The sequence below is a fragment of the Bos taurus genome, chromosome 10 (assembly GCF_002263795.3).
Source record: "Bos taurus isolate L1 Dominette 01449 registration number 42190680 breed Hereford chromosome 10, ARS-UCD2.0, whole genome shotgun sequence".
Taxonomy (NCBI): domain Eukaryota; kingdom Metazoa; phylum Chordata; class Mammalia; order Artiodactyla; family Bovidae; genus Bos; species Bos taurus.
Window position 1 is genome coordinate 22,608,768 of NC_037337.1, and position 25,062 is coordinate 22,633,829.

General features: G+C 40.3%; 1 protein-coding gene, 1 long non-coding RNA gene, 1 pseudogene and 1 gene segment (V, D, J or C); 2 read left to right on the top strand and 2 right to left on the bottom strand.

Moving 5' to 3' along the window:
* LOC100336282 (T cell receptor alpha chain MC.7.G5) overlaps nt 1-25,062 on the bottom strand; it is a gene marked incomplete in the record, with an annotated part of 1,089,855 nt that overhangs the window by 345,653 nt on the left and 719,140 nt on the right.
* Nucleotides 1,703-2,947, top strand: LOC539243 (glutamate-ammonia ligase (glutamine synthetase) pseudogene; annotated as a pseudogene).
* Nucleotides 5,863-6,747, bottom strand: LOC112448404 (T cell receptor alpha variable 41-like). The segment is given in 2 exon segments: nt 5,863-6,292; nt 6,496-6,747. Coding segments are annotated over 2 exon segments (447 nt in total).
* LOC132346293 (uncharacterized) lies at nt 6,835-25,058 on the top strand. The gene is made up of 5 exons (XR_009496082.1): nt 6,835-6,937; nt 12,105-12,209; nt 12,729-12,838; nt 23,969-24,070; nt 24,419-25,058. It is a non-coding gene; the product is annotated as an uncharacterized lncRNA (long non-coding RNA).

Here is a 25,062-nt window from a genome sequence, read left to right on the forward strand (position 1 = left end):
CATTTAGATTTCTAATGGGTATCATAAACCCAGTATGGTTAAAATATAAATCTTATTTTCTCTTCAAACCTGTTCCAGTCTTTCGGGCTCCAAAATCACTGCAGATGGTTACTGCAGCCATGAAATTAAAAGACACTTGCTCCTTGGAAGAAAAGTTATGACCAACCTAGACAACATATGAAAAAGAAGAGACACTACTTTGCCAACAAAGGTCTGTCTAGTCAAGGCTATGGTTTTTCCAGTAGTCATGTATGGATGTGAGAGTTGGACTAAAAAGAAAGTGAGCACTGAAGAACTGATGCTTTTAAATTGTGGTTTTGGAGAAGACTCTTGAGAGTCCCATGGACTGTGAAGAGATCCAACCAGTCCATCCTAAAGGAAATCAGTCCTGAATATTCATTGTAAGGATTGATGTTGAAGCTGAAACTCCAATACTTTGGCCACCTGATTTGAAGAACTGACTCATTGGAAAAGACCCTGATGCTGGGAAAGATTGAAGGGGATGACAGAGGATGAGGTGTTTGGATGGCATCACTGACTCAATGGACATGAGTTTGAGTAAACTCTGGGAATTGGTGATGGACAGGGAGGCCTGGCGTGCTGCAGTCCATGGAGTTGCAAAGAATTGACATGAATGAGCAACTGAAGTGAACTGAACTGAGTCTTACCTATGTCAGGAAGTTACATCCAAATGTACCTAATTGCTTAGGACACACATCAAGTAATCATTCTTAGTTCTGCTCCTTTTTCTTTGCCTTCTCACTCACTTAAACCATAAATGAGTTCTGTTAATATCACTGTCAAATATGTCTCATATTTGCATATTTCTTTTCATCTCCTTTTTTTTCATCCTAGTCCAAATCACTATCTTTTTACAAGGATTATTTCAACATTTCAACAGTCTGCTAAATGGTCTCCTCTCCCCCACCCTCTGCTACTTCTGCCTCCCTGCCTCTCTTTATCTACTTTCCATACCAGAACCAAGTAATGTTTTTGAAGAAGGTAAATGAAACCATGTCACTGGCCTATTTACATTTTCCAGCAGCTTCTCATTATAATTATTAGTAGATATCCCAGTCTTACTCACCATGGCTTTTGTAAGCATGTATGTGACACCTCAAGGAAACATTTCACACCAACTTCTTTCTCATTCACTCTGCTCTTCTCATTCCTAGTCCTGGAAAATTCCAGGCTTTCTCCCATTTTAAAGCTTTTTATTTGCTTTCCCTATACCCAAATCCTTTCTCCCCATTTCTTAGCAGGACCTGTTCTTTCTTTTCATTTGAATGCCAGCCTAAATATCAGAGACTTTTCTCCCTGACCAGTCAATGAAAGTGTTCTCCACTCTTGCTCTGTCTTATCACTTTCTTTTATTTTCCTCTGAACATTCATAAGATATGGTTTACCTTGTTCATTTACTCACTAGAACATTAATTCAATGGGAGAAGCTTTTTTGTTTATTTTGTTCATTGCTATATCTTCTGGACTTAGAACATACTTGATACATAATAAGTGCTTGGTAAATATTGGTGGAATGAGTGAATTTGTTTATTCCTGTATTTCTTATGTCCCTCTCTGCATCATACTGATATAAGCTTCATGGGTGGAGGGACTTTGCCTTGTTTATTTTTGTGTACACAATGTCTAGGCTCTTGTCTGGTCCAAAATAGTCCCTCAATAAATATTTATTGAACAAACAGGCAGAGCCTAGAATGGGAGAAGAGCAGGCTGTCTAAGCAGCACCCCCGGCCTCCTTGCCTCTCTTCTCCTCACCTGGCTCTCGCTGCCTGCCCACCTGCTTGCTCGGTGCCCAGAATACCTTCCACCATGGCTACCCTGGCGAGCTCCCACTTGAACAAAGGCATCAAGCAGGTGTACATGGTCCTACCTCAGGGCGAGAAAGTCCAAGCTATGTACATCTGGATTGACGGTATTGGGGAAGGACTGCGCTGCAAGATCTGAACCTTGAATTCTGAGCCCAAGTGTATAGAAGAGTTGCCTGTGGAATTTTGATGGCTCTAGTTACTTTTCAGTCTGAAGACACCAACAGTGATGTGTATCTTGTCTCTGCTGCCATGTTTCGGGACCCTTTCCACAAGGACCCCCAACAAGCTGGTGTTCTGTGAAGTCTTCAAGTACAACCAAAAGCCTGCTGACACCAATTTAAGGCACACTTATAAATGGATAATGGACATGGTCAGCAACCAGTGCCTATGGTTTGGAATGGAGCACGAATATACCCTCATGGGCACAGATGGGCACCCCTTTGGTTGGCCTTCCAACGGCTTTCCTGGGCCCTAACATCCATACTACTGTGGTGTGGGAGCGGACAAGGCTTACCGCAGGGATATTGTGGAGATTCACCACCCAGCCTGCTTGCAGGCAGGCATCAAGATCCAGGGTAGGAACGCCGAGGTCATGCCTGTGCAGTGGGAATTCCAGATAGGACCCTGTGAAGGAGTCAACATGGGAGATCATCTGTGGGTGGCCCATTTCATCTTGCATCATGTGTGCGAAGACTTCGGAGTGATCACCACCTTTGAGCCTAAGCCCATTCTTGGGAACGGGAATGGTGCCGGCTGCCACCCCAACTTTAGCACCAAGGCCATGCGAGAGGAGAATGGTCTGAAGTACACTGAGGAGGGCACTGAGAAACTAAGCAAGGGGCAGCAGTGCCACATCCGAGCCTATGAACCCAAGGGGGCCGTGGACAACGCCCGGCGCCTAACTGGATTCCACGAAACCTCCAACATCAAGGACTTCTCTGCCGGTGGGGCCAACCTTGGCGCCAGCATCCACATCCCTCGGACTGTTTGCCAGGAGAAGAAAGGCTACTTTGAAGACCGTCGCCCTTCTGCCAACTGTGACCCCTCTGCCATGATGGAAGCCCTCATCCGCACATGTCTTCTGAACGAAATGGGCGATGAGCTCTTCCAGTACAAGAACTTAACGGCCACTCTGGATATAAAGAAATAGTGGAATGCTACCCTCAAAATACTGAGAAAGTCACCAGAAGTGCTCTGTACTTTCCCTCTCATTAAAAAACCCAATGGAAATAGCTTCTCTTCTCCAATACTGGAAATACTGATAGAATTTCAACATAAAGTCTTATATTCAGTCAAAATATTAATCAAGTGTGAGGGTAGAATAAAGGTATTTTCAGGCATGCAAAAAGTGATGGAAGAAAAGTCCCATGCAGCTTTTATTACAGACGTTCAGAGAACGTGTTTTATAAAAAATAAGGACTGAACCAAAAAATGAAGATACATGAGGTTCAAGATGCAAAATAACCAATACGGTGAGCAATGCTAAAAAGTCCTAGGATGAGATTTGTGCAACAAAGTCAAAGAGTGATTAGTTCACACAGGGCTGATGATAGAGGTCAAGGAACAGAGAATCTGTAGGAAAAAAAGAAAAAAATGGATACTCTACTTGATATATTTGATGCATTTGGGAGAAATTATTCACAAATATTTAAAAAAATCTGTTGAAGAACTCACAAAATAAATAGGAAATTGATATAGGACAAATGAAAAAAATGAGGCAATTATTAACTAAAAGTTCCCTGATAGCTCAGTTGGTAAAGAAACCGCCTGCGATGCAGGAGAACCCGGGTCAATTCCTGGGTTGGGAAGATCCCCTGGAGAAGGGACAGGCTACCCACTCTAGTATTCTGGCCTGGAGAATTCGCAGAGTTGGACATGAATGAGTGACTTTCACTTTCACTTTCAGTTGTACTAGAAAGGAAATGTAATCACTGTACTCATTTTGGCTGGACAGTGACAATATTGACATGGTCATAATCATATTTGTCATGACTATCGGTTTAACTCCATATTGTGATATAACCATGTTAGGAAGATGACAGTGATGATGTGTTACCATAAAAGAAAGTCAGTAGATAATGTCTAATATTTTAAAAATGTATTTATTTTTAGTTGGAAGATAATTGCTTTACAATGTTGTATTGTTTTCTGACCGTACATCAACATAAATCAGCCATAGGTAGATAATATCTAATACTGACAAATCAAGGAGAAAGCATATAACTTAGAAACTGCTAAAATGGAGTTGGATTGACAGTGGGAGTAGAACATCATATTGCTGTAGTTTTTTTTTTTTTTGATGGGGTGGGAGTGGGAGAACAGACCTTTGTAATGCCTCTTACTTTTTAGATATGTGCCAGTAGTATTTCGATTTAAAAAAATCTTTGATTTTAAAAGAAAAAGATTTAGTTATAAGTTAATGTGTGCATTATTTTACTGAGCAACAAGAACAATAATAACAATAGTATGTGCATGCTAAGTCACTTCAGTGGTGTTTGACTCTTTGCAACGCTATGGACTGCAGCCTGCCAGACTCCTCTGTCCATGGGGATTCTCCAAGCAAGAATACTGGAGTGGGTTGCCATACCCTCTTCCAGGAGATCTTCCCAACCCAGGGATTGAACCCACATCCCCTGTGTCTCCAGCATTGAGGAGGATACTTTACTGCTGAGCCACTGGGGAAGGGAAATCCCTGTTAACAATAGTTCTCATGCTTATGTTAAGAATTCCACTGAGGGTGAGGAATAATGATGCAAGGAATTCTTGGTGAAGCTAAAGTAGAGAACCAACAAGTGAGACCCACTGGGTTTGATAATTTGTTTCATGAATTTTCTTAAATGCAGTTTTCTGTTAGATTTCTCCATGTGAGAAACTTAGAATCTGTATTTTTTCCAAAGCAGTTGTTGAGCTTCCCCAGGGCCACTTTACCCAGTTTTTTATCTTCCCACTCAAACCAAACATAAAGTTATCCTTCTACAGGGTTTTCTAAGGCCATTTGATGTTTTTCCTTATATGATTTAAAAAGGTCAATAATTGGTGGGTATTATTAGAAAAGAATTTGGAAGCTAAAATTATTATTCAGTCAGTTCAGTTCAGTCGCTCAGTCATGTCCGACTCTTTGTGACCCCATAAATTGCAGCACGCCAGGCCTGCCTGTCCATCACTAACTCCTGGAGTTCACTCAAACTCACATCCATTGAGTCGGTGATGCCATCCAGCCATCTCATCCTCTGTCATCCCCTTCTCCTCCCCAATCCCTCCCAGCATCAGAGTCTTTTCCAATGAGTCAACTCTTTGCATGAGGTGGCCAAAGTACTGGAGTTTCAGCTTTAGCATCATTAGTTGCTTGTTATTTACATCCCATTCATTTCTCCAAAGATCTGAGGTATTAACACATCAGTGAGTATTAGTAAACTTATGATGCATCTAAATCTATTATGCTACTAATAATATCTACCACTTATATAATACTAACTATGGACTGGCTTCCCCAGTGGCTCAGTGGTAAAGAACCTGCCTTCAATGCCATAGATGCAGGAGACGTGGCTTTGATCCTGGGTCGGGAAGATCCCCTGGAGAAGGAATGGCAACCTACTCCAGTATTCTTGTCTGGAGAATCCTATGGACAGAGGAGACTGGTGGGCTACGGTCCATAGGGTCACAAAGAGTCAGACATGACTGAAGCGACTTAGCATGTACATGGACTGGGGACTATTTCAAGCACATTGCATGTGTTATCACATGTCATCCCACAAATAGGAGTTAGGTACCGTGGTTAATGGTTTCCCTTTTCTTTTTTTTAATAATTGAGTAAAAACTGAGGCATATAGAAAGGTAACTTGACCAAGATCATCCAGTTAGTAAGAGGTGGAACCAGTATTTTTATACCCGCAATTTAGCTCCAGAGAGTGTATATTCGACTTCTTATGCAATAGCTCATATATTGTTCTAGTTAACATACTTGGTGATGATGCTTTAGCGATTAGGGGTGGTCTGCAGGGGGAAAATCTTAAATTTAAAAAGTTTTTGAAATGCATCATTTGGAATATATTTTAGTTGGTCAAAGGAGTCTCATCGGTCTGATGAAAGAGACAGATGAATATGGAAAGACAAGGATGAGAAGAGATGATGCCTTTCAGCTTCAGAGTTTGGGTACGGGTTCCAGATATCTGCAGAGCACTGTGTCTCCACAGCACAGAAGTAGATGGCAGAGTCTGTGGGCTGGGAGGCTGTGATGTTCAGGGAGCTGTAACGTTCCCTGCTGTTTATTGTGGCACTTACTCTTCCTTTCCTCTTCATCTCTAGGCTCAGAATAAGCAAGGAGATGATGCCTCCTCCAGGATTCTGTTGCAACCAATGTAAAGTGGTCATTCCTTCTAAGTAATTACAGTTGATTGTGACGAGGTCTCCTTCCTGGGCACTCAGGTATCGGGGACTCTGCTCCACTCCATTTTTACCGCTTACCCCTGTTCTCAAAGACATTGGCAAGCAGAGAATATTACCATTAGTGCAGCATTTCTACAAATTTCTTTCCTTACACATTTCCAAGAGGGCACTCCAGTTTAGTCACTGGGAGTCCCTTATCCTTTCAGAATTTGAAAAAATATCCATTTATTCTTCATATCCATTTAGTCTTCATCTTCCCATATCCAGAAACTCCCCAACTTACAGTGTAACTGAAGCCACAGAATAGCCAACGAAACTTGCTGGGTCTTCACCATTTTTACCACAGGTCTCTGTTACAGAATTTTGAATATATGTTAGTTGTTCAAAGGAGTGTATTATTGCTGTAAGTTCTCCTCATTTACTTTAGAAATCAAAAGGGATTTCCAACCCATCAAAAGCAGCACAAATGCACACGTCTGCACTATTTGTAGGGCCACCTGTACAGCAAACCATCCGTGGTCTTTTAAATAAAATGTCCACATCGCCACCTAGTGGCATCACACACAGCCATTCATGATGTAGGCCAAACACTCTGATGTAAAACACCAAGACGAAACTGGAACTAAAGTCAGGATCAGCCCTTGGTGCCCTGGGAGTTAGGGTAAGATGAGGACTGGAAGCCCAGTGATTCCTCGGCTTCAGCTGGCTATGCTACACCAAGTAGAGTAGGTGACAACCTGTGCATTTTGTATTGTATGTTTCTGAAAACCCAAGGACAGCTCTCTTCTGGTTTTTAGAAGTATTCCTTATGAAAATCCCTGGTTTCTTCATATGACATCCTTGATTCTTCACATGATATTATTTTGAGCTTATAGTTGTTTTCTACTTTTGGGACTCCTTTCCAGCCTGTATCCCCTCCACTGGAAGTGCCCTTTAAGAGATGAACCTAGGGTCATGTTCGTCAAAAGTGACCTTGTTTTCCTGACTATAACATATCAAGTCTGGGTAAATCCTGGGCTTACGAATTTGGAGTAGGGGTATAGAAATGGTAGTTAGACAATATTTGTCACTAGAGCTATAAAACCCTATTAAGTTCCAGTCAGAGTCATCTCTTGGCAAATGAAAGCTAGGTAGGTTCATACTCAGGTTATTGTGGAGCAGAAACTAGCAGGCTTACAGTGGAAGTTGGTTTCCCAAGAGAACTGATTATACTTTCTGAGAGAACTAGGTTTAGAAAGAACAGCAAATTGATGATTTCTTCTTCCTGTGAGGTCTAGCTGTATTTTTTGCAAATGGGTTTTATGAGATTCACCTGTATCCTTTCAAACACTCTCCTTTTCCTTGAGCTAGTATGAGTGGGTTGTATAACCAGTTCATGTTCACAAAAGATACTGTAAGTCCAGGGTCCCTGGTTCTATATACCACAATCAATTTTCAGAAAAACATATGCAGAAAGTTTCACCATTAAATTTTATTTTGGCTGTTACAATCCACCTAATAAGATCTAACATTATAGCTACCTATCTCAACATTGTGCTATCATTTAACAGGCATACCTTACATGAATTCATGTTAGATGACCATGAACAAGTCAGAATGAGGGATAAAATTGTGTGACACAACAAGACAGTTTTCTGTGTGGAATCTTTACACATGGCCATTCTCTCATGTGGGGAAGCCATGGACAGCAGCATTATACAGAAGGGCAAAGTGAAATGTGAATGTGGTTTGGAGCCAAATAGATTTAAGTTCGAGTGTTAATTAGCCTTGCCACTAGCTAACTGGATTGGGTTTTGAGAAGTTACCACAATTTCAGTCCCGTTTCCTGTAAAATGAGGATAACAATACCAAACTGTGGTTTTGTGGTGAGAATTACAGATAACGTGGGAGTTAGCAAAGTATAGTGGTTGAGAATGCAGGATTTGGGGGACTCTACCTGTACTCTCAGAGAAGGCAATGGCACCCCACTCCAGTACTCTTGCCTGGAAAATCCCATGGATGGAGGAGCCTGGCGGGCTACAGTCCATGGGGTCGCTAAGAGTCAGACACGACTGAGCGACTTCCCTTTCACTTTTTACTTTCATGCATTGGAGAAGGAAATGGCAACCCACTCCAGTGTTCTTGCCTGGAGAATCCCAGGGACAAGGGAGCCTGGTGGGCTGCCGTCTGTGGGGTCGCACAGAGTCGGACACGACTGAAGCGACTTAGCAGCAGCAGCAGCAGCACCTGTACTCTAAGCTGGCTCTCCTTTTACTGACTGTTCTCAGGCAAGTTAGTTAGTTTCTCTGTGCCTCAGTTTCCTTGGTGCTAATAATTGTACCCACTTCATGGGGCTGTAGTAAACATTAAATAAATAATGTGTGTGATGCACCTAGAATAATACTTCATATATATTAAGTGCTTAACAAATGTTAGCTATTATCATTATTGATAGCATAATAGGGCCTGTGATCACTCAGCAAATGATACATGATATTATTATCTTATTATTTTCCCAATGAAACACAAAATAGTAAATATCTTGCAAACATTTGAGCCAATTTAAGTTTACAGAAAGTGCCTTGAATTTAGCGGCTTTGTCTAAAAGAATCTTATAAAAATTTAATGATATGAATGAACAAATGAATATTTATAAAACAGAAACAGACTCATAGACTTCAAAAACAAATTTACAGTTACCTAAGGGGAAAGGCGGCAGGGGGATAAATTAGTAATCCTACACATTGCTACTCAATCCTACACAAATCCTGTACAACTTTGTACCCATTGAGAAGTCCAATAAGTCTTTTCTCAAGAGGGCATGATCTTTATTTTCTAATCCTCTTAACCAATGTGTTGGTCCGTGCTAAATTCTTTACTTTTCAACTAACTGATCAATGAATGTTTGGAGAATGATTACTTAATAGTTTAGGCTGAGTCTTTTGAGTACAAGGATGTTTCTTATTATTTTTGTTGTTTTAGAAAACAACAAAGAAAGAAAAAAAAAGAAAAAAATGCAGCCGGTGTTTGACAGAACTTTGAATATTCTGTTTATGTTGCTTTGGAAAAGAAAAAGTAGAATACCATAGTGATTATTTTGATTATATAAAGCAGGGATACCTTCATAAAGATTAATGAAGTCTGGTTGTAAATATAATAATTTCTGTGAACTACCAAATTCTTCCACTCTATAGAAGACAGTGCTATCTATCTATCTGTCACTCCATTCAGTTTTTTAATTGGGTCCTCAAGGGAGAGAATACGATTTATTGATCACAACAGCCTGGGTCAGGGGTGGAGGTTGAGACTGTGTGGTGTGATAAACTAGGGGGTTGGTAAGTCTTGTTAGGTGGTCGGGACTAAGTAGAGATTGCTGTAAGAGGGCAGAATTGCTATAGTGCTTTGAAACCTGATCTGTTTCTTTTAGCCTATCTTTTCTCATTTCATCCCCATGTTATACTGTGCGATTATTTTTATTTCTCTTTTACAGATGAAAAACTAAAGCTCTGAGACACCAATTAATGCGGCCAAATTTGCATAGCAGATAAGCAGTTGGGCCAAGACTGGGATGCAAGTTATTACAACCTAATTCCTAAATATCCTTCAAGGAAGCCTCAAAGCACAGGGGAGAGCTGGCTTAATTGAGAGCAGGTCCATTTCTGAGACCCTTTCCCCTCAATTCATTTTCAGTCAAAGAACTGCGGTGCCCCTGGAATTCAAAGCGATTATAGCCGATTTCATTTTCCCTGTCTTCTAACGACATCCTGGCAGACTGTGAGAGAGCACAGGGCTCCTTGGTCAGAGGCTCCCAGCTACACTGCACCTGTTACCTGGGCCCCTGAAGTTTTTGCACAGCTTCCCCGGTGCCCTTGGCACTGTGTCTCTGAGTAGTACATGGCCAAGTCGGATACCTGGATAGAATATTTCGCAATAGGGAAACTTCTGTCTTTAACATTTCTGGCTCCAAAATTTTTGCTGTTTTTCTTGTCTCTTCCTGAAGAAACTACAGGGTTTGTTGGGATACTGGATCTCTTAACATTCTTCTGGCTTCCTTGATGCCTTGTTTTCTATTTCCTTCCCCAGCCTAGGCATCATTTTGTCTAGTTTTTAAGGGCTGAAAGAATTGCTCTTTAGGTATATAAGCTTGCACTGAGGTTAGATGAGGTTGGACTTGAGTATTTGCAGTCTTTATTTCTGGTCTCAGAGTGAGTGGCTCAAGGCTAGTGGTGCCCATTTGGGAAAAGGCTGGGTAAAGTCCTTGGACTAACAGAGAAGGAATTCCATGATTGTGTGTGTGTGTGTGTGTGTGTGTAACCTTCATTGCTTTAATAGGTGGAAAATGAATCACAATGATCTATTTTTATGTTTCTCTGCTAAGGAATTGTATACCTCATTATAAATTGGCTGTCCATTTGTACTTCTTTTTGTAGATTGCCCATTTTTCCTCCAGGGAAATTAATGTTTTTATTATTGATTTATAGAAGACATTTTAATTACAAGGGTATTATCAGAAAATCACAGGGTACATATTTTAAAATAACTGATGGCAAAGAACATTCCTTTCCTGCATTACTGGTCTTGTAGGTTCGATCAATGAGCTTTTAGAGGACAATTTGTCCCCTGCTCGGTATGGGCAGGGTTTTGAAGACACACAAGAGTGCACACAAAACAGTGTCTGGTGCTCAGATGGAGGATTTCTGCAACTGAAAGGACATTGACTTCTAACCTGAGGGGCCTGCAAACCTTTATAATCTTTCTCTTCATTTTTCATGATGTATTGGACATACCCAAAGAGAAAGGAAGACCCAGATTTCATAGGTATAGTTCAATGTCAGGTGCATCCCTTAAGAGAGGGTCACATGGCCCCCTGCCTGGGTCACTGAGTCTCCAATGGTTCTTCCTGAAAAAACAAGACTTTTGTCATGATGAACAGAAACAGCATGGCATTCAACTAATAAATATGGGTGATAAGAGAAATTATAAAACCAGCCAGTTTTAAGCTATCATTTTTCTCATCAGAAATAACAACATCCCAAGCATCAAGGTGAAAGCAGAAATCATGGCTGCTCCAGGCCTGGGGGCTGGGGTGAGCTGCACTTTCTCTTGGCTTGGACTGGCAGCCCTGTCTTGGAAGAACCACACAACATACGTGAGGGCTGAGCTGCGGGTTTGTGCCTGTGGTTGCACATCCTTCCTTTTGGCTTGAGGTGTTTGTGCTTTTCAGTAGTGATTTCTCTTTCAGAAGTGAAACTCACAAGTCACTAAAGCTACTGGGTCTTTAGTGGTACATACAAGTACTGTGATTCCATATGTGATTCTTATCTTAAAGATGCCAAGACACACAAGTGCTTCTCAACCGGTGGAAGAACCACAACAAAAATAAAACAGAGTGGCACCCTACCTTGGACTACGGAGTGAACCTCTGACATTTCTGCTGATTCTTGCTGAATTAGTGACAGAGACAGAAGTGCAGGCTTGTGAGATACATGCTGCCCTTTCAGTGTCTAGTTAAACCAATAGGAATGAATAATAATTATAAAAAATAAGGCTTTGCATACATTATTCCACATGACAATAAAAAGGTGTTAATACTATTCTATTCCCATTTCACGGATGATGGAACAGATAATCAGAAAGCCTAAGTAAACTATCCAAGGTCACGCACTGTTCAAAGTGGTGAAGCCAAAATTAGTACCAGGTCTGTCTCTCTACTGCCTGAGTCCACAGTTTATTCAATAGATATTCACTAGGCTTGAGACACCATCAAGTCTATCAAGTAATATGAATTCAATATTTGTGGAATAAATGAATGAATCAATATATGAGTGAATGAAGTATCTGATTTTGGAGCCTGGGGGTTTAACTAGAACCTACACCCTTCTAAACATTACTTATTTACATCTCTGCTCCTAGCCTTGGAAGAGAAGACAACCAAAAAGCCCCAGGCTTTGCTAGATGATTTTTTTATGATGATACAGCTTCTTCTACGATGGAAAAACTGAAGTGTGACCTAGAGAGGTAAGTTGGGATCCTGTGTTGGTTCACAAACTGGCCCCCATACGTGGAGGGCAAGGAGAGGCTAAAGAAAGAGGTGGACCACTTTAGGTTGGTAAGTGGCAGTTTTAATAAGCAAAGGAATTTCCTTATGAGGCTTGTTCTGGACAGCCAGAGGATGAGAAGATCTCTGAACACACCCATTAGAATTTTATAAATTCATCTAGAGGCCTTACCTGGTTTATGGGTCTCAACACCATATAGCTCTTTCAAGGTTTCATCTTTGAAAGTGGTTGCTTGTGCAGAAAGAGTAGGTGGAACATACATTTTAAGGTCAGGGAGAGGATAAGGAACCTCTGTCCAGGTACAAGTCCAGTTCTCAGGTCACACCCTCTTGACCTCCTCCAACACCTGCATAGACTGCACCTATGGGGAATACAGTGAGTGCTTCTCCTTCTGAGTTTGTAAAACAGCTCGTGGTAAAATTCAGCTCCTTATTTGGCTTGATTAATAACTTATTTATATATTTATTTTCTTCTGCAGATAGATCTTTCCTAGTACCTGGGACTCTGCCATGGCTGGGGTCAGCATAGGTAAAGGACCTATATTCAGTCTTCAGGTGCCAAGAAAAAGTATATCTCACCAGCTCAGAGGTAGGTGGAGAGGTGATGTACCACACCAGTTGGCACAGTTAATTTGCCCTGACTCTCTACTCCACAAGGTTGAACTATTATCAGATTAATGCAAGGTCTCTCCCATGCTTTTGTCTAAACATCTATATCTGGACAATTTGAATAATGGCAGTTCAATCTAAGGACCAGGGCCAGCTTCAAGGGTGTGAATTCTGTGCCGTCTCATAAGACCCCACGCCCAAAAGGCCCCATGCTTAGTTTAATGCTCTGCTGTTGCCATCTTGACATTCTTAGGAAGTTTTGCACATGAGGTACTACATTTTCATTTTGCACTTGGCCCTGCAAGTTATGTAGATTGTCATGCTAAAGGCCTCTATCTCCTAGAGATAGAGGAGGTCACTCAAAATGATGAGACAGCAGAGATCCTTGTCATACAGCCATTCACTGAGGTGAATGGAAAGGAGTAAGTCAAGGCTGCATATTGTCACCCTGCTTACATCATGTATACCTTGAGTACATCATGCGAAATGCTGGGCTGGATGAAGCACAAGCTGGAATCAAGATTGCCGGGAGAAATATCAATAACCTCAAATACCCAGATGACACCACCCTTATGGCAGAAAGCGAAGAGGAACTAAAAAGCCTCTTGATGAAAGTGAAAGAGGAGAGTGAAAAAGTTGGCTTAAAACTCAACATTCAGAAAACGAAGATCATGGCATCCGGTCCCATCACTTCATGGCAAACAGATGGGGAAACAGTAGAAACAGTGTCAGACTTTATTTTTGGGGGCTTCAAAATCACTGCAGATGGTGACTGCAGCCATGAAATTAAAAGACGCTTGATCTTTGGAAGGAAAATTATGACCAACCTAGACAGCATATTAAAAAGCAGAGACATTACTTTGCTAACAAATGTCCATCTAGTCAAAGCTATGATTTTTCCAGTAGTCATGTATGAGTGTGAGAGTTGGACTATAAAGAAAGCTGAGCGCTGAAGAATTGATGTTTTTGAACTGTGGTGTTGGAGAAGACTCTTGAGAGTCCCTTGGACTGCAAGGAGATCCAACCAGTCCTTCCTAAAGGAAATCAGTCCTGAATATTCATTGGAAAGACTGATGCTAAAGCTGAAACACCAATACTTTGGCCACCTGATGTGAAGAACTGACTCACCCTGGTGCTGGGAAAGATCGAAGGCTGGAGGAGAAGAAGATGACAGAAGATGAGATGGTTGGATGGCATCACTGACTCTATGGACATGAGTTTGAGTAAGCTCCAGGAGTTGGTGATGGACAGAGAAGCCTGGCGTGCTGCAGTCCATGGGGGTTGCAGAGTCAGACATGACTGAGTGACTGAACTGAATTGAACTGAACTGATTCACTAAGGGGTGCTGGATTTTCATTTGCCCTCTCCTCTGTGTTTCACATTGCCCTCATCACGATGGGATCATTTTCTCAAGTCCTTGATGTGCACAACTTTGAGCAAGAAGTCTTAAACAGAGAAGAAAGCTCCAGTATTTGTTCTCAGGGAGATGCCATCTTTATGTATCTGAGATCAGGACTCCTTTTTATCATTTCCCCTCAAACTCACAGATCATTAGAATCAGAGGATTCCCAGCAGTCATCCAATGTGTCTCCATCTCTTCACTGGCAAAGTATAGAGACACCAGTTGCTCCTGAATGGGCTTCCTTTTATGGAAGAAGGCTCTGAGCCCAGAAGAACATCAGACACCATCAGTTCTGACTATATAAAAATTTATTTAAATTTTTTATTTATAATCACCAAGCTGTACGTTACACCCCCAGAACCTGTTAATCTTCCAGCTGGAAGCTTGTGCCTTTTTAATGACTTTTTGCTTTTGATGTTAACACAACAGTCTTCCCTGCCTTCATCTTTTTTTTTAATCAGTGAGTCACTAATGATAACATTTATTTTTTATCATTTAATATTTATTCATTTGGCTGTGTTGAGTCTTAGTTATGGTGTGTGGGCTCTCTAGTTGTGGCACATGGGCTCTGTAGTTGCAGTGGGGGCTTAGTTGTCCAGTGACAAGAGGGGATGTTAGTTCCCCAGCCAGGGATTGAACCCATATTCCTTGCATTGGAAGGCAGATTCTTACCCACTGGACCACCAGACAAGTTCCCTGATTTCATCTTGACTACCTGTAGTCTATTCTCAACACAACAGTCAGAGTAAGACTTTTCAATGGGAGTTCAGTTCAGTTCATGTCTGACTCTTTGCGACCCCATAAATTGCAGCACGCCAGGCTTCCCTGTCCATCACCAACTCCTGGAGTTCACTCAAACTCACATCCATCGAGTTGGTGATGCCATCCAGCCATCTCATCCTCTGTTGTCCCCTTCTCCTCCTGCCCCCAATCCCTCGCAGCATCAAAGTCTTTTCCAATGAGTCAGCTCTTTGCATGAGGTGGCCAAAGTACTGGAGTTTCAGCTTTAGCATCTTTCCTTCCAAAGAATACCCAGGACTGATTTCCTTTAGAATGGACTGGTTGGATCTCCTTGCAGTCCATGGGGCTCTCAAGGGTCTTCTCCAACACCACAGTTCAAAAGCATCAATTCTTTGGTGCTCAGCTTTCTTCACAGCCCAACTCTCACATCCATACATGACCACTGGAAAAAGCACAGGCTTGACTAGACAGACCTTTGTTGGCAAAGTAATGTCTCTGCTTTTCAATATGCTAGATTGGTCATAACTTTTCTTCCAAGGAGTAAGCATCTTTTAATTTCATGTCTGCAATCACCATCTGCAGTGATTTTGGAGCCCCAAAAAATAGTCTGACACTGTTTCCACTGTTTCCCCATCTATTTCCCATGAAGTGATGGGACCGGATGCCATGATCTTCGTTTTCTGAATGTTGAGCTTTAAGGTAAGGCAACTTTTTCACTCTCCTCTTTCACTTTCAAGAGGTTTTTTTAGTTTCTCTTCACTTTCTGCCATAAGGGTGATGTCATCTGCATATCTGAGGTTATTGATATTTCTCCCGGCAATCTTGATTCCAGCTTGTGCTTTTTCTGGTTCAGCATTTCTCATGATGTACTCTGCGTATAGGTTAAATAAGCAGGGTGACAGTATACAGCCTTGATGTATTCCTTTTCCTATTTGGAACTAGTCTGTTGTTCCATGTCCAAAGATATAAGCATCTGAATGCAGAGTTCCAAAGAATAGCAAGAAGAGATAAGGAAGCCTTCTTCAGTAATCAGTGCAAAGAAATAGAGGAAAACAACAGAATGGGAAAGACTAGAGATCTCTTCAAGAAAATTAGAGATATCAAAGGAACATTTCATGCAAAGATGGGCTCAATAAAGGACAGAAATGGTATGGACCTAACAGAAGCAGAAGATATTAAGAAGAGGTGGCAAGAATACACAGAAGAACTGTACAAAAAAAGATCTTCATGACCAAGATAATCACGATGGTGCGATCACTCACCTAGAGCCAGACATCCTGGAATGTGAAGTCAAGTGGGCCTTAGAAAGCATCACTACGAACAAAGCTAGTGGAGGTGATGGAATTCCAGTTGAGCTATTTCAAATCCTGAAAGATGATGCTGTGAAAGTGCTGCATGAACTTCCAGATGTTCAAGCTGGTTTTAGAAAAGGCAGAGGAACCAGAGATCAAATTGCCAACATCCACTGGATCATGGAAAAAGCAAGAAAATTCCAGAAAACCATCTATTTCTGCTTTATTGACTATGCCAAAGCCTTTGATTGTGTGGATCACAATGGGAGTTAGTTATTCTTTTTCTAAAACTCTCCTGTGGTTCTTCGGTTCACCCAGTCCTTGAACACATTGGGGGTTTCCTAACTTAGAACTGAATTCTTTACTCTGCCTGAAAAGCTCTTGCCCCAGATAACCTCAAGGTTCACTCCCTCATTTTCTTCAAGTGTTTGCCCAGATGTTATCCTTCCAGCAAGCCTTCTCTGACCACCTAATCTAAAATTGCAAAGGGAACTACTTTCCTGTGCCCCACCCTCAGCACTACCTAATCCCTTTACCGTGCTGGATTCTCCTCTCCATAGATTCATCTTCTAATGTACTATACAATTTACTTATTATATTTAATGCTTATGAAAATGGAATCTCCATGAATTTGATATCTTTGAGCATTTTGTTAATAGGAATATCTCAAGTGCCTACAGGATAGCCTGGTACAGAATGGACACTCAGTAAACACTTGTTGAATACATTATTTAATCTGAGAACAAACATACTTTCTGAACAAACATACTTTCTGCATTGTGATGGAACTGGACACATTGCCCCCATGGACACCCAGTTCATTCTACATTTACACCAGCCTATGTGCTAGGGACTCTGCCTGTGGATTTCACTGACTGAGAGGTAGGAACAACAGATTCCCTGCAAGCCAACCTTCCAGAGAGGGAATTGTCCTCATATAGAGCTCCAGCCTGGGTATTATGTATGTTAATACTGGAAGGATGCTGAGGTGACAGATCAGGACTGGAGGGCACAGTTTTTTACTTTCTATTGTTATAATCATGGAGCCCAGCCTCTATGCTGGGGTAAGGCCTGGTGCTTCTCATTAATGCAGCTTAAAATCTCCATGTCTCAAGACTGGGATCCTTTCATAGGGCCTGATGCCGACTCTGCTAGATTGGTGCGTGGTGCCTCAGATTGTAATTTCCACTGGGGAAATTACACACCTGCTCTGTCTCTTGTCTTTGTGGGTTTTCTCCAAAAAACGCTATTCTAGAAGTCCTGGTATTTTTGCTGTTTACCTGACATATATTCCATCTTATTTTAAATGTCATAAAACTGGCAAGTGGTTATTATTTCCCCCTTTTTGATGAGAAAAATGAGGCTTAGGTATATTATATAACTTGTTTAGGGGCACTGAGCTCATAGTAGGAGTTTGAACACCAAGGAATTTTTTTTGACACCAAGACTGGCATTCATACGGTTGTATTATTAGAATCTCCAATTCTATATGCAGTGGAATAATAGTTTCAAATATCATCGTACATATTTTCCTTCTTTAAAATTAATTTTTCCCCTTATAACCCTCTTGTTATAAATTCTGGAGTTGAATCTGATTGAGCCAGGAAAGGGAGATTGCAAAAAAATCCAATGAGACTTGAGACCAAAGGTTCAAAATCTTGACTTTGTGTATTGTAATAGACCTAAAAATTGTTGAGAGGAGAAAATACATTAAAAATGAAAACGTTTTTTAGTTTCAAGAGCCAAGCACTTGATAATTTTTCCTTTTGAAAGTTTGCATGCCAAGATCAAATTTCAGGGCAGTTTTTTGCATGAATCCTGCTCTAAAACCCTGAACTAGTAAGTGAAAGTTGCTCAGTCATGTCCGACTCTTTGCAACCCCATGAGCTATACAGTCAATGGAATTCTCCAGGCCAGAATACTGGAGTGGGTAGCCTTTCCTTTCTCCAAGGGATCTTCCCAACTCAAGGGTTGAACCCAGGTCTCCTGTATTGCAGGAGGATTCTTTACGAACTGAGCTATGAAGGAAACCACTTGGGCTAGGAATGCTGATGATAAAAATCATAAGATTGATTGGCTATCCAATCAATGCAAAGGGAAACTTTGTGTGGTTTTTGTTTGGAATTCTGAAAGTTTCCAGCTTTGCAAAATTATATTTTCCAACATATTTCAGCCACAGTCAAGTAGAAATAGCACTATGATTGATTTAAATACTGTTTTGCAAAAATATCTGAAAATATTTTCCTATGTGAAGAGGTTCATGGAAAGTCGCTGGGAATTGAGAACTGTTGGGCCAGCCAAGGAGATCTTATTAAGGAAGGTACATGGTGAATGGACCAAGTGAAGGGTATAGTTGAATCTCAAAAGACCAACAATTCCTATGAGAAAGGAATTGTGATTCAAGACAGCTGGTAGACCTGGAGCTTGCATGCTGAGTCTTAGAGAAATACCTAGAAGCTACCACATGACACTTATAGTTACATTTCTTTGACCAGAACATAGTTCATGGCCATACCTAGCTACAAGAAAGTTTGGACAACGCAGACTTTATTTTGAGGCAAAGTAAAGTAGGGAAAGAGAGCAGAATGGATTTTGAGGAGAAAAGTGCATCACAGAAGAAGAAGAAGAAACAAATGGTTTTCAGGACATTATGCTAAAAAGACAGACTTTATGGAGAGATAAATCATACCCGCCAAAAACAAAGCTAAATAAATGAAACGAGCCATTGCAAGAAGAATTTTGATAAGTGGGGGATTTCAACTATCCTCTTTCAGAATGTGACAGAATTCATAGAAAACAAAACAAAGATAACAGAATTTAATAGTACAAAAAAAGTTGAGTACTTAGATGCACACACAAATATGAATTCATAGCCTTCAAATAAAGTTAGTTGTGATTATGTGTGGTCCCAAAGTAAACCTTAAACTTTTTTGAAAAGTAGAGCTTTATAGGGATATTCTCTGATCATAACCCAATTAACATAAAAAACATAAAAATATAAAAAATGTAAACTCTTTTGAGATGAAAAAATGAATTTCCAGATAAACCATAAGGAGAGAGAAAATTTAAAGAAAAAGTAACCAAGAATGCCAAAAGCAAAGAAAAGGAATAGTTCACACCAAAACCTATGGGACAGAGTTAAAAGTATATTCAGAGGAGAATTACTAGCCTTAAATGCTTTTTGTGGACATAAATAGCACAACTGAGAAAAGTTTCCCCTTTCCTAATCCTTACAACAAGTGGGATTGGTAACTGATGCATCTGATCAGTGTGAATCTCTGAGCATTTTCTGGAACTTGTTAGAAGAAGCTCTGGTTATGGGGGATAACTGCTGGACACTGGGAATTAACATCACCAGAAACCATCATGGAGGTCCCACCAGAGGGAACATACTTGTTTTATGTGGTGGATATGGTCACATCCAATATTTTCTTATTACACCATCACATTCTTAAAACCAACTGGTTCAGTTTTGAACACCTGGGTTATCGCTTTTAGAATAATGTATAATGATACATTCTCAGTCAAAGTGATTCTAGAAAAATAAATGAAAATCTATGTGTTTGTAAGTTGGGAAGGGGTCAGTAAGGGAAGCAAGAGGAACTTGGTTTTTATGTTTTAAATTTCAAATTAATGTATTTCTTTGAAGTCTGAGTCTTATTCACCTGTCTTGGAGTTTGCTTATGCACTTGACTTTAAGAACATACAAAAGTTCATCTTCAGAATCAGAGTCCTTTATTCTAAGGAAGAGATCTGGAGACTCAAGTGGATATTTGTTCTTTCAATAAATTCTGTTGAAAAATGACTTTTTTCCTGTTATGAATGATTTCCTTGTGAAACTGTTTTCAATCAATATGTGGCAACATGGTGTTAAATGCTACAGAAAGGTCGTAGGAAATCTGATATCTGTCTGATGCAGAAATCAAGTTCATAAATGAAAAATAAGTACGTCCTGACGAACAGTCATTAACAATAAACTTGCTTTGGTAACAGTTTGAGGAAGTAAACATTCAGGATACATCATGAATATTTATAAATACATGGTCAAAGTTCTTCCAGCTTAATCAGTAAGAGTAGAGCCTCTGCTTGAGTTAAAGGAAGATGGAACTAAGTCTGGTTTTCATGTCAAATTTTATTTTGTCTGTTATTATAGTTATTAGCCAGTGCTGTAGGTTCTGAGTGGTATCAGGAACTTTGGTCTGTACACTGCTGATGCTGACCTTTTAAACCTGCCAGCAAATCCCTGTGGAAGCTGATAATGCTGTGAAGATTGGGACAATTTGGAGAAACAGATTTAACAAAAAAAGTGCGCTGTTACCTAGGAGGGTGTGAATGTTGAAACATTAAGGTCAGTTTTTACACATATTATAATTTCTGGAATAGATTCACTTGATGGCCTCCTCGAATCAAGATGATTATTTGTCTAGAGATTTGGGAAGAAAACCTGGTGAATCTGGTATCTGAGGGTACTGATTAGGGCTTGTCCATCGCACTGGTAAAACAGGAAAACTGTTTTCAATTATTTTCATATAAAGCTCAATTTGGATATTTCTTTTTTTAAATTTATTGAAGCATAGTTGATTTACAAAGTTGTGTTAATTTCTATTGCACAGCAAAGTGATTCATTTATATATATATATATATATATATATATATATATATATATATATAACACTCTTTTTCATATTCTTTTCCATTATGGTTAGTCATAGGATTTTGAATACAGTTCTCTACTATGCAGTAGGCCTTTGTTGTTTAGGCATGGATATTTCTTATAAGATGATTTTCCTGATAGTGAAATTTGTTCTGATCTAGCCTGAAAAGGACAAAGTTGAATTCACTGTTTAGCAAAATACAAACAAACAAAAATGGAGGAAGCGGAAGAAAGAGTTGGTGGAGAATATAGAAAAAATATTATATTTTTCTGACTGGCAAGAAGTCTTGTGGTAAATCCAGGGACTCTACAAAGATTAAACTTTTCTGAGATTCTTCTTTAGGAACTGTGCTTATGTAGTAGGGAACTCGAGACTGTGTGAAAGGGTGTCAAAGGGAAGCTGGGTTACAATTGCTAATGATTCAGTGGAAAAGAGACAGCCAGATTTGAATAGATTTTTTAGTACAATTTTGTTGACTGATAGCTTCAGTGAGCATCTTATTCTTCCAAATCCTCCCTGGAGAAAGCTGCTCAATTACTGACCCCATGCTATAGAAGTGAAAACAGTGGAGAAGAGAACAATCGATCCATATTCAAAGTTATTGCTAGGGCTTGTGTAGACAGACCTCTGTCCTCCTCAGTGCAGCTGGTCTGAGGTGAGACACCCCATTCTTAGAGCTCTTTGGTGCCTTCTAGTTTCCTTTCTCCTAAAAAATTTAAATGAGGAAAATTTACTAAAGATCTGATTTGCTATAATAAGAGAAGCTTCCTTATGGTGCTCTTATTCAATTCTTTCCTTTAAAAATTACCAAATTAGCTGTTAGGGTTCTCTCCTGACTTTATTTTGTGAGTTTGCTTACAATGCTGCCTGAGTAATTTTGGCAGATAACAGTGCTCTTTCCATTTCCTGTTGTGTGTTAATTCTTGATCTGAAAGCCTCTATAAAATGTGTGAGATAATTACTAAGACGTCAATTTTTGACTTTCTGTTTTCATGATTCTTGAGCTGTATCTCTGCAACTCCTAACGTAGTTGAAGTCAATGTATCATTGATGAAGCTCCCATGCTTATGAATTTGGGATGATAGGGAATTTTTAGTCAAAATTCCTTCTCTTGTAGCATATTTTCTCCTATTCACCCAGTCAAAAGCTGGTTCTACCACTCTGTGTCTGTTAACTAAGTGGGGCCTCTCATTCACACACAAAAAATCATATTCTTTTGCTGTGAAGTTCAAATGAGAAAATGTAAGGAAAGAACAGAAAGGTGATAATACTGAAGCCTTTGGAATAAGTAGCCCTGCTATGTTGGAACTCCACCTTAAAATATTTATCCAAGGACTGTAATTTCAAGTTAAATGTACAATAGAAATAAATCTACATTTGTATTATTTGTAGCCATATATTGGTCCTTAGACATTCCTGAGTGATGAAGAAAATGGATTGCAGGCTATAGTTACCAACACTTTTGCACATACAAAGACCAAGAAATAAAAATCCCTGGCTTTTCATGGCCTATGAAGATGTTCACAGACATGTCTTGGGGTATATAATTGTGCATCATGGAGGGATCTGATCTGAATTTGGATTTCAACTAATAACTAACCCAGCCGACTAATCAGCACTACCACATGGAGAAGAGAGGAACGGAACAAACCACCACACTCAGGACACATACTCCCCTGGCAGAGGAAGGAGCAGGGTTGTGGAACAGAGCCACTGTTCCTGGGTTGTAAGAAATACAGGCATGGACTTTTTGCAGAGTAGTTAGAGGGAAGGAAAGCCTCTAAAATAATAAAGAATTGATATTATGAATACCAACTTTCAGAAAGTGTTTAAACAAATACCAGAAACATTCTGGAGTTTTAATAAAGGTCTTTGAACCAGGGAGTGACTTCCATTGCAAACTGTTCTGGGACAGGAATATTACAGGACACACAGAGGTGCAGCAGGTTGTAACAGACTAGATACTATTTTCCTTGCCATTAAACTAAGTCTTTTTACTAATGACTTAGCCAGGAGCTTAAAACTTAATATGTAACTTTGCTTTGTTTTATTAAATTGATTCAAAAAAGCATGCAGCAGGGTGCTTATGAATGATAATGTTTGGATTAGTTCTATTATTCAGCAAGAAAATCCCAGAAAACTACTCGTATTCAATGAGGCAAGCATCCTTTAGAAAAGGAAGTTTGACAATGTAGAAACATGGGTGGCCTCTCTTAAAAAACTGGCTTAGGTCACCTTGGAGAGACTCATTTATAGGATATATCACCCTTTGGGTTACCAAAGGCAACTTTGATTATAGAGAGGTTGCAGGATATTTAGAGGTTATTTAGAGAGTCTTTCCTTAAGAGGGTCCATAACCCTACTGTCATTCTAGAGAAAGTGAGCATAATCAGGTCCTTGGGTCTGAGACATACAAAACAAAAAAGATATTATCTGTTAGGTATGGGTCCCAGAAAATGGAAAAAAGCAATGTTGTGTGGACTCACAATATAAATGCCAGAACCACTCTGAACCCAGCATCCTTTGATTTTCTGGGTCTTCAATGATGGTTGTGCATCTACAAAAAAGATGACACAGAGTCTAAAACCTTGGGAACCCAGGTTTGAGGCACCCTTGACCAGCTGACATTGGAGTGGGGTCACTCTTCAGGGCCTGGATCAGCAGTGGTCCAGCAATCCTACACAGATCTTGGGGGAGACTGGACATCAACAAAAAACAAGGCAAGAGTCAACTGGGAGGACCTCTGATGGTGTGTGGAAGCTGCACTAACCTCTTCCAAACTGCCCAAGTCCCTTGGGTTCTTAGACAGGTCAGGAGCCGGTGTGGGGAAGGCCTCAAAAGAGAGAATGAACTTCCTGCTTATCTGGCAGGTAGTCACTCTAACAATCAGTTGGAAAAATAAAAGAGACATAAGAGTATTTGTATGTATCCTGGGTTTGTAGATCAGGTATATGTATGTTGTTGTCATGAAATATTGTGGGTTCAGGCTTTTCAAATTAGCCTTTTAATTTTCTTTTAAGGTCTTACAATAAAAATCTCTCCACATGTTGCGAAGACTCGATCTATAGATCACATAGGTATTGCCTGTCTACTGCAGTCAATGTTTCAGCAGGAAAAACTAGGTAAGGAGCCTCTCATAGAATATTATATTATAAAGCTTTTATTCTCCTTTCCCCTCCATGGCTATATGTTATCTTTGCATATCAAAACAAACAATGGTTCCATATTTCACAGGAATTATTTGTGACAGTTACACTAAATGTAAAATTACTCTGTAATGGAAGACTCATGGATTTTGACTATGAGGCAATAAAAGATGAGGCTTCATATTCTTGGAAAAGACATGTTTAGGTTGTTCCCCATTCTGCCTGCCTCACAATCCTCCTTCCTTCTAAAAAAACTTCCACAATAAAGAAAATCAAAGTTAAAATACCATTTTTTTCTCATTTAACTCAGAAATCTTCTTTCAGGCAGAGAGCCAGAGACAGCGAAGGAATCCTCAGAACTGCAGTCCCTGAAACAGGGGTGTGGGCTGGAGCCACAGCTGCAGGTTTGAGTACAGACTGGACACATCAGGGGGATACTATGCGTCCACGGCACAGAAGTATGTGGCAGAGAGGCCAGGATGGGAGGCTGTGATATGCAGGGGGCTGCCATGGGCTTTGATATCAAAGGAGGCTGTTAATCCTCCCTTCTTCCTCACTGTTCTATTTGACATCAATAAAAACAGAGATTCCAGGCTCTTCCCCTGATCCTGTCTGTACCAGAGGAATGTGTCCGAGGTAGTGAATGAATGATCGAAGTTGATACCAGTTGGCCCCTCCTGTATGATCAGGGATGGAGGGCTTTGCTCCACTTTCAGCTCTGCATTTAACCCTGTCCAGAGAGAACATTTTAGAAGGAGTTCACTAGCTATTCCTATAATCCAGTTCCTACCCAGAGAGCCAGAGATGGGTCACACTGAATCTTATTTCCACTTCTGAACACTTTATGACAATTCCTTGACCCCCATGGTTCTCTTTCCAATAAACCTTCAACTCACAGCCTAGTTGAAGCCACAGAATCGCTGCTAGTAGCTTTTTCATGTTTCCTTTTCTTTTTTCTTGTCCACTTC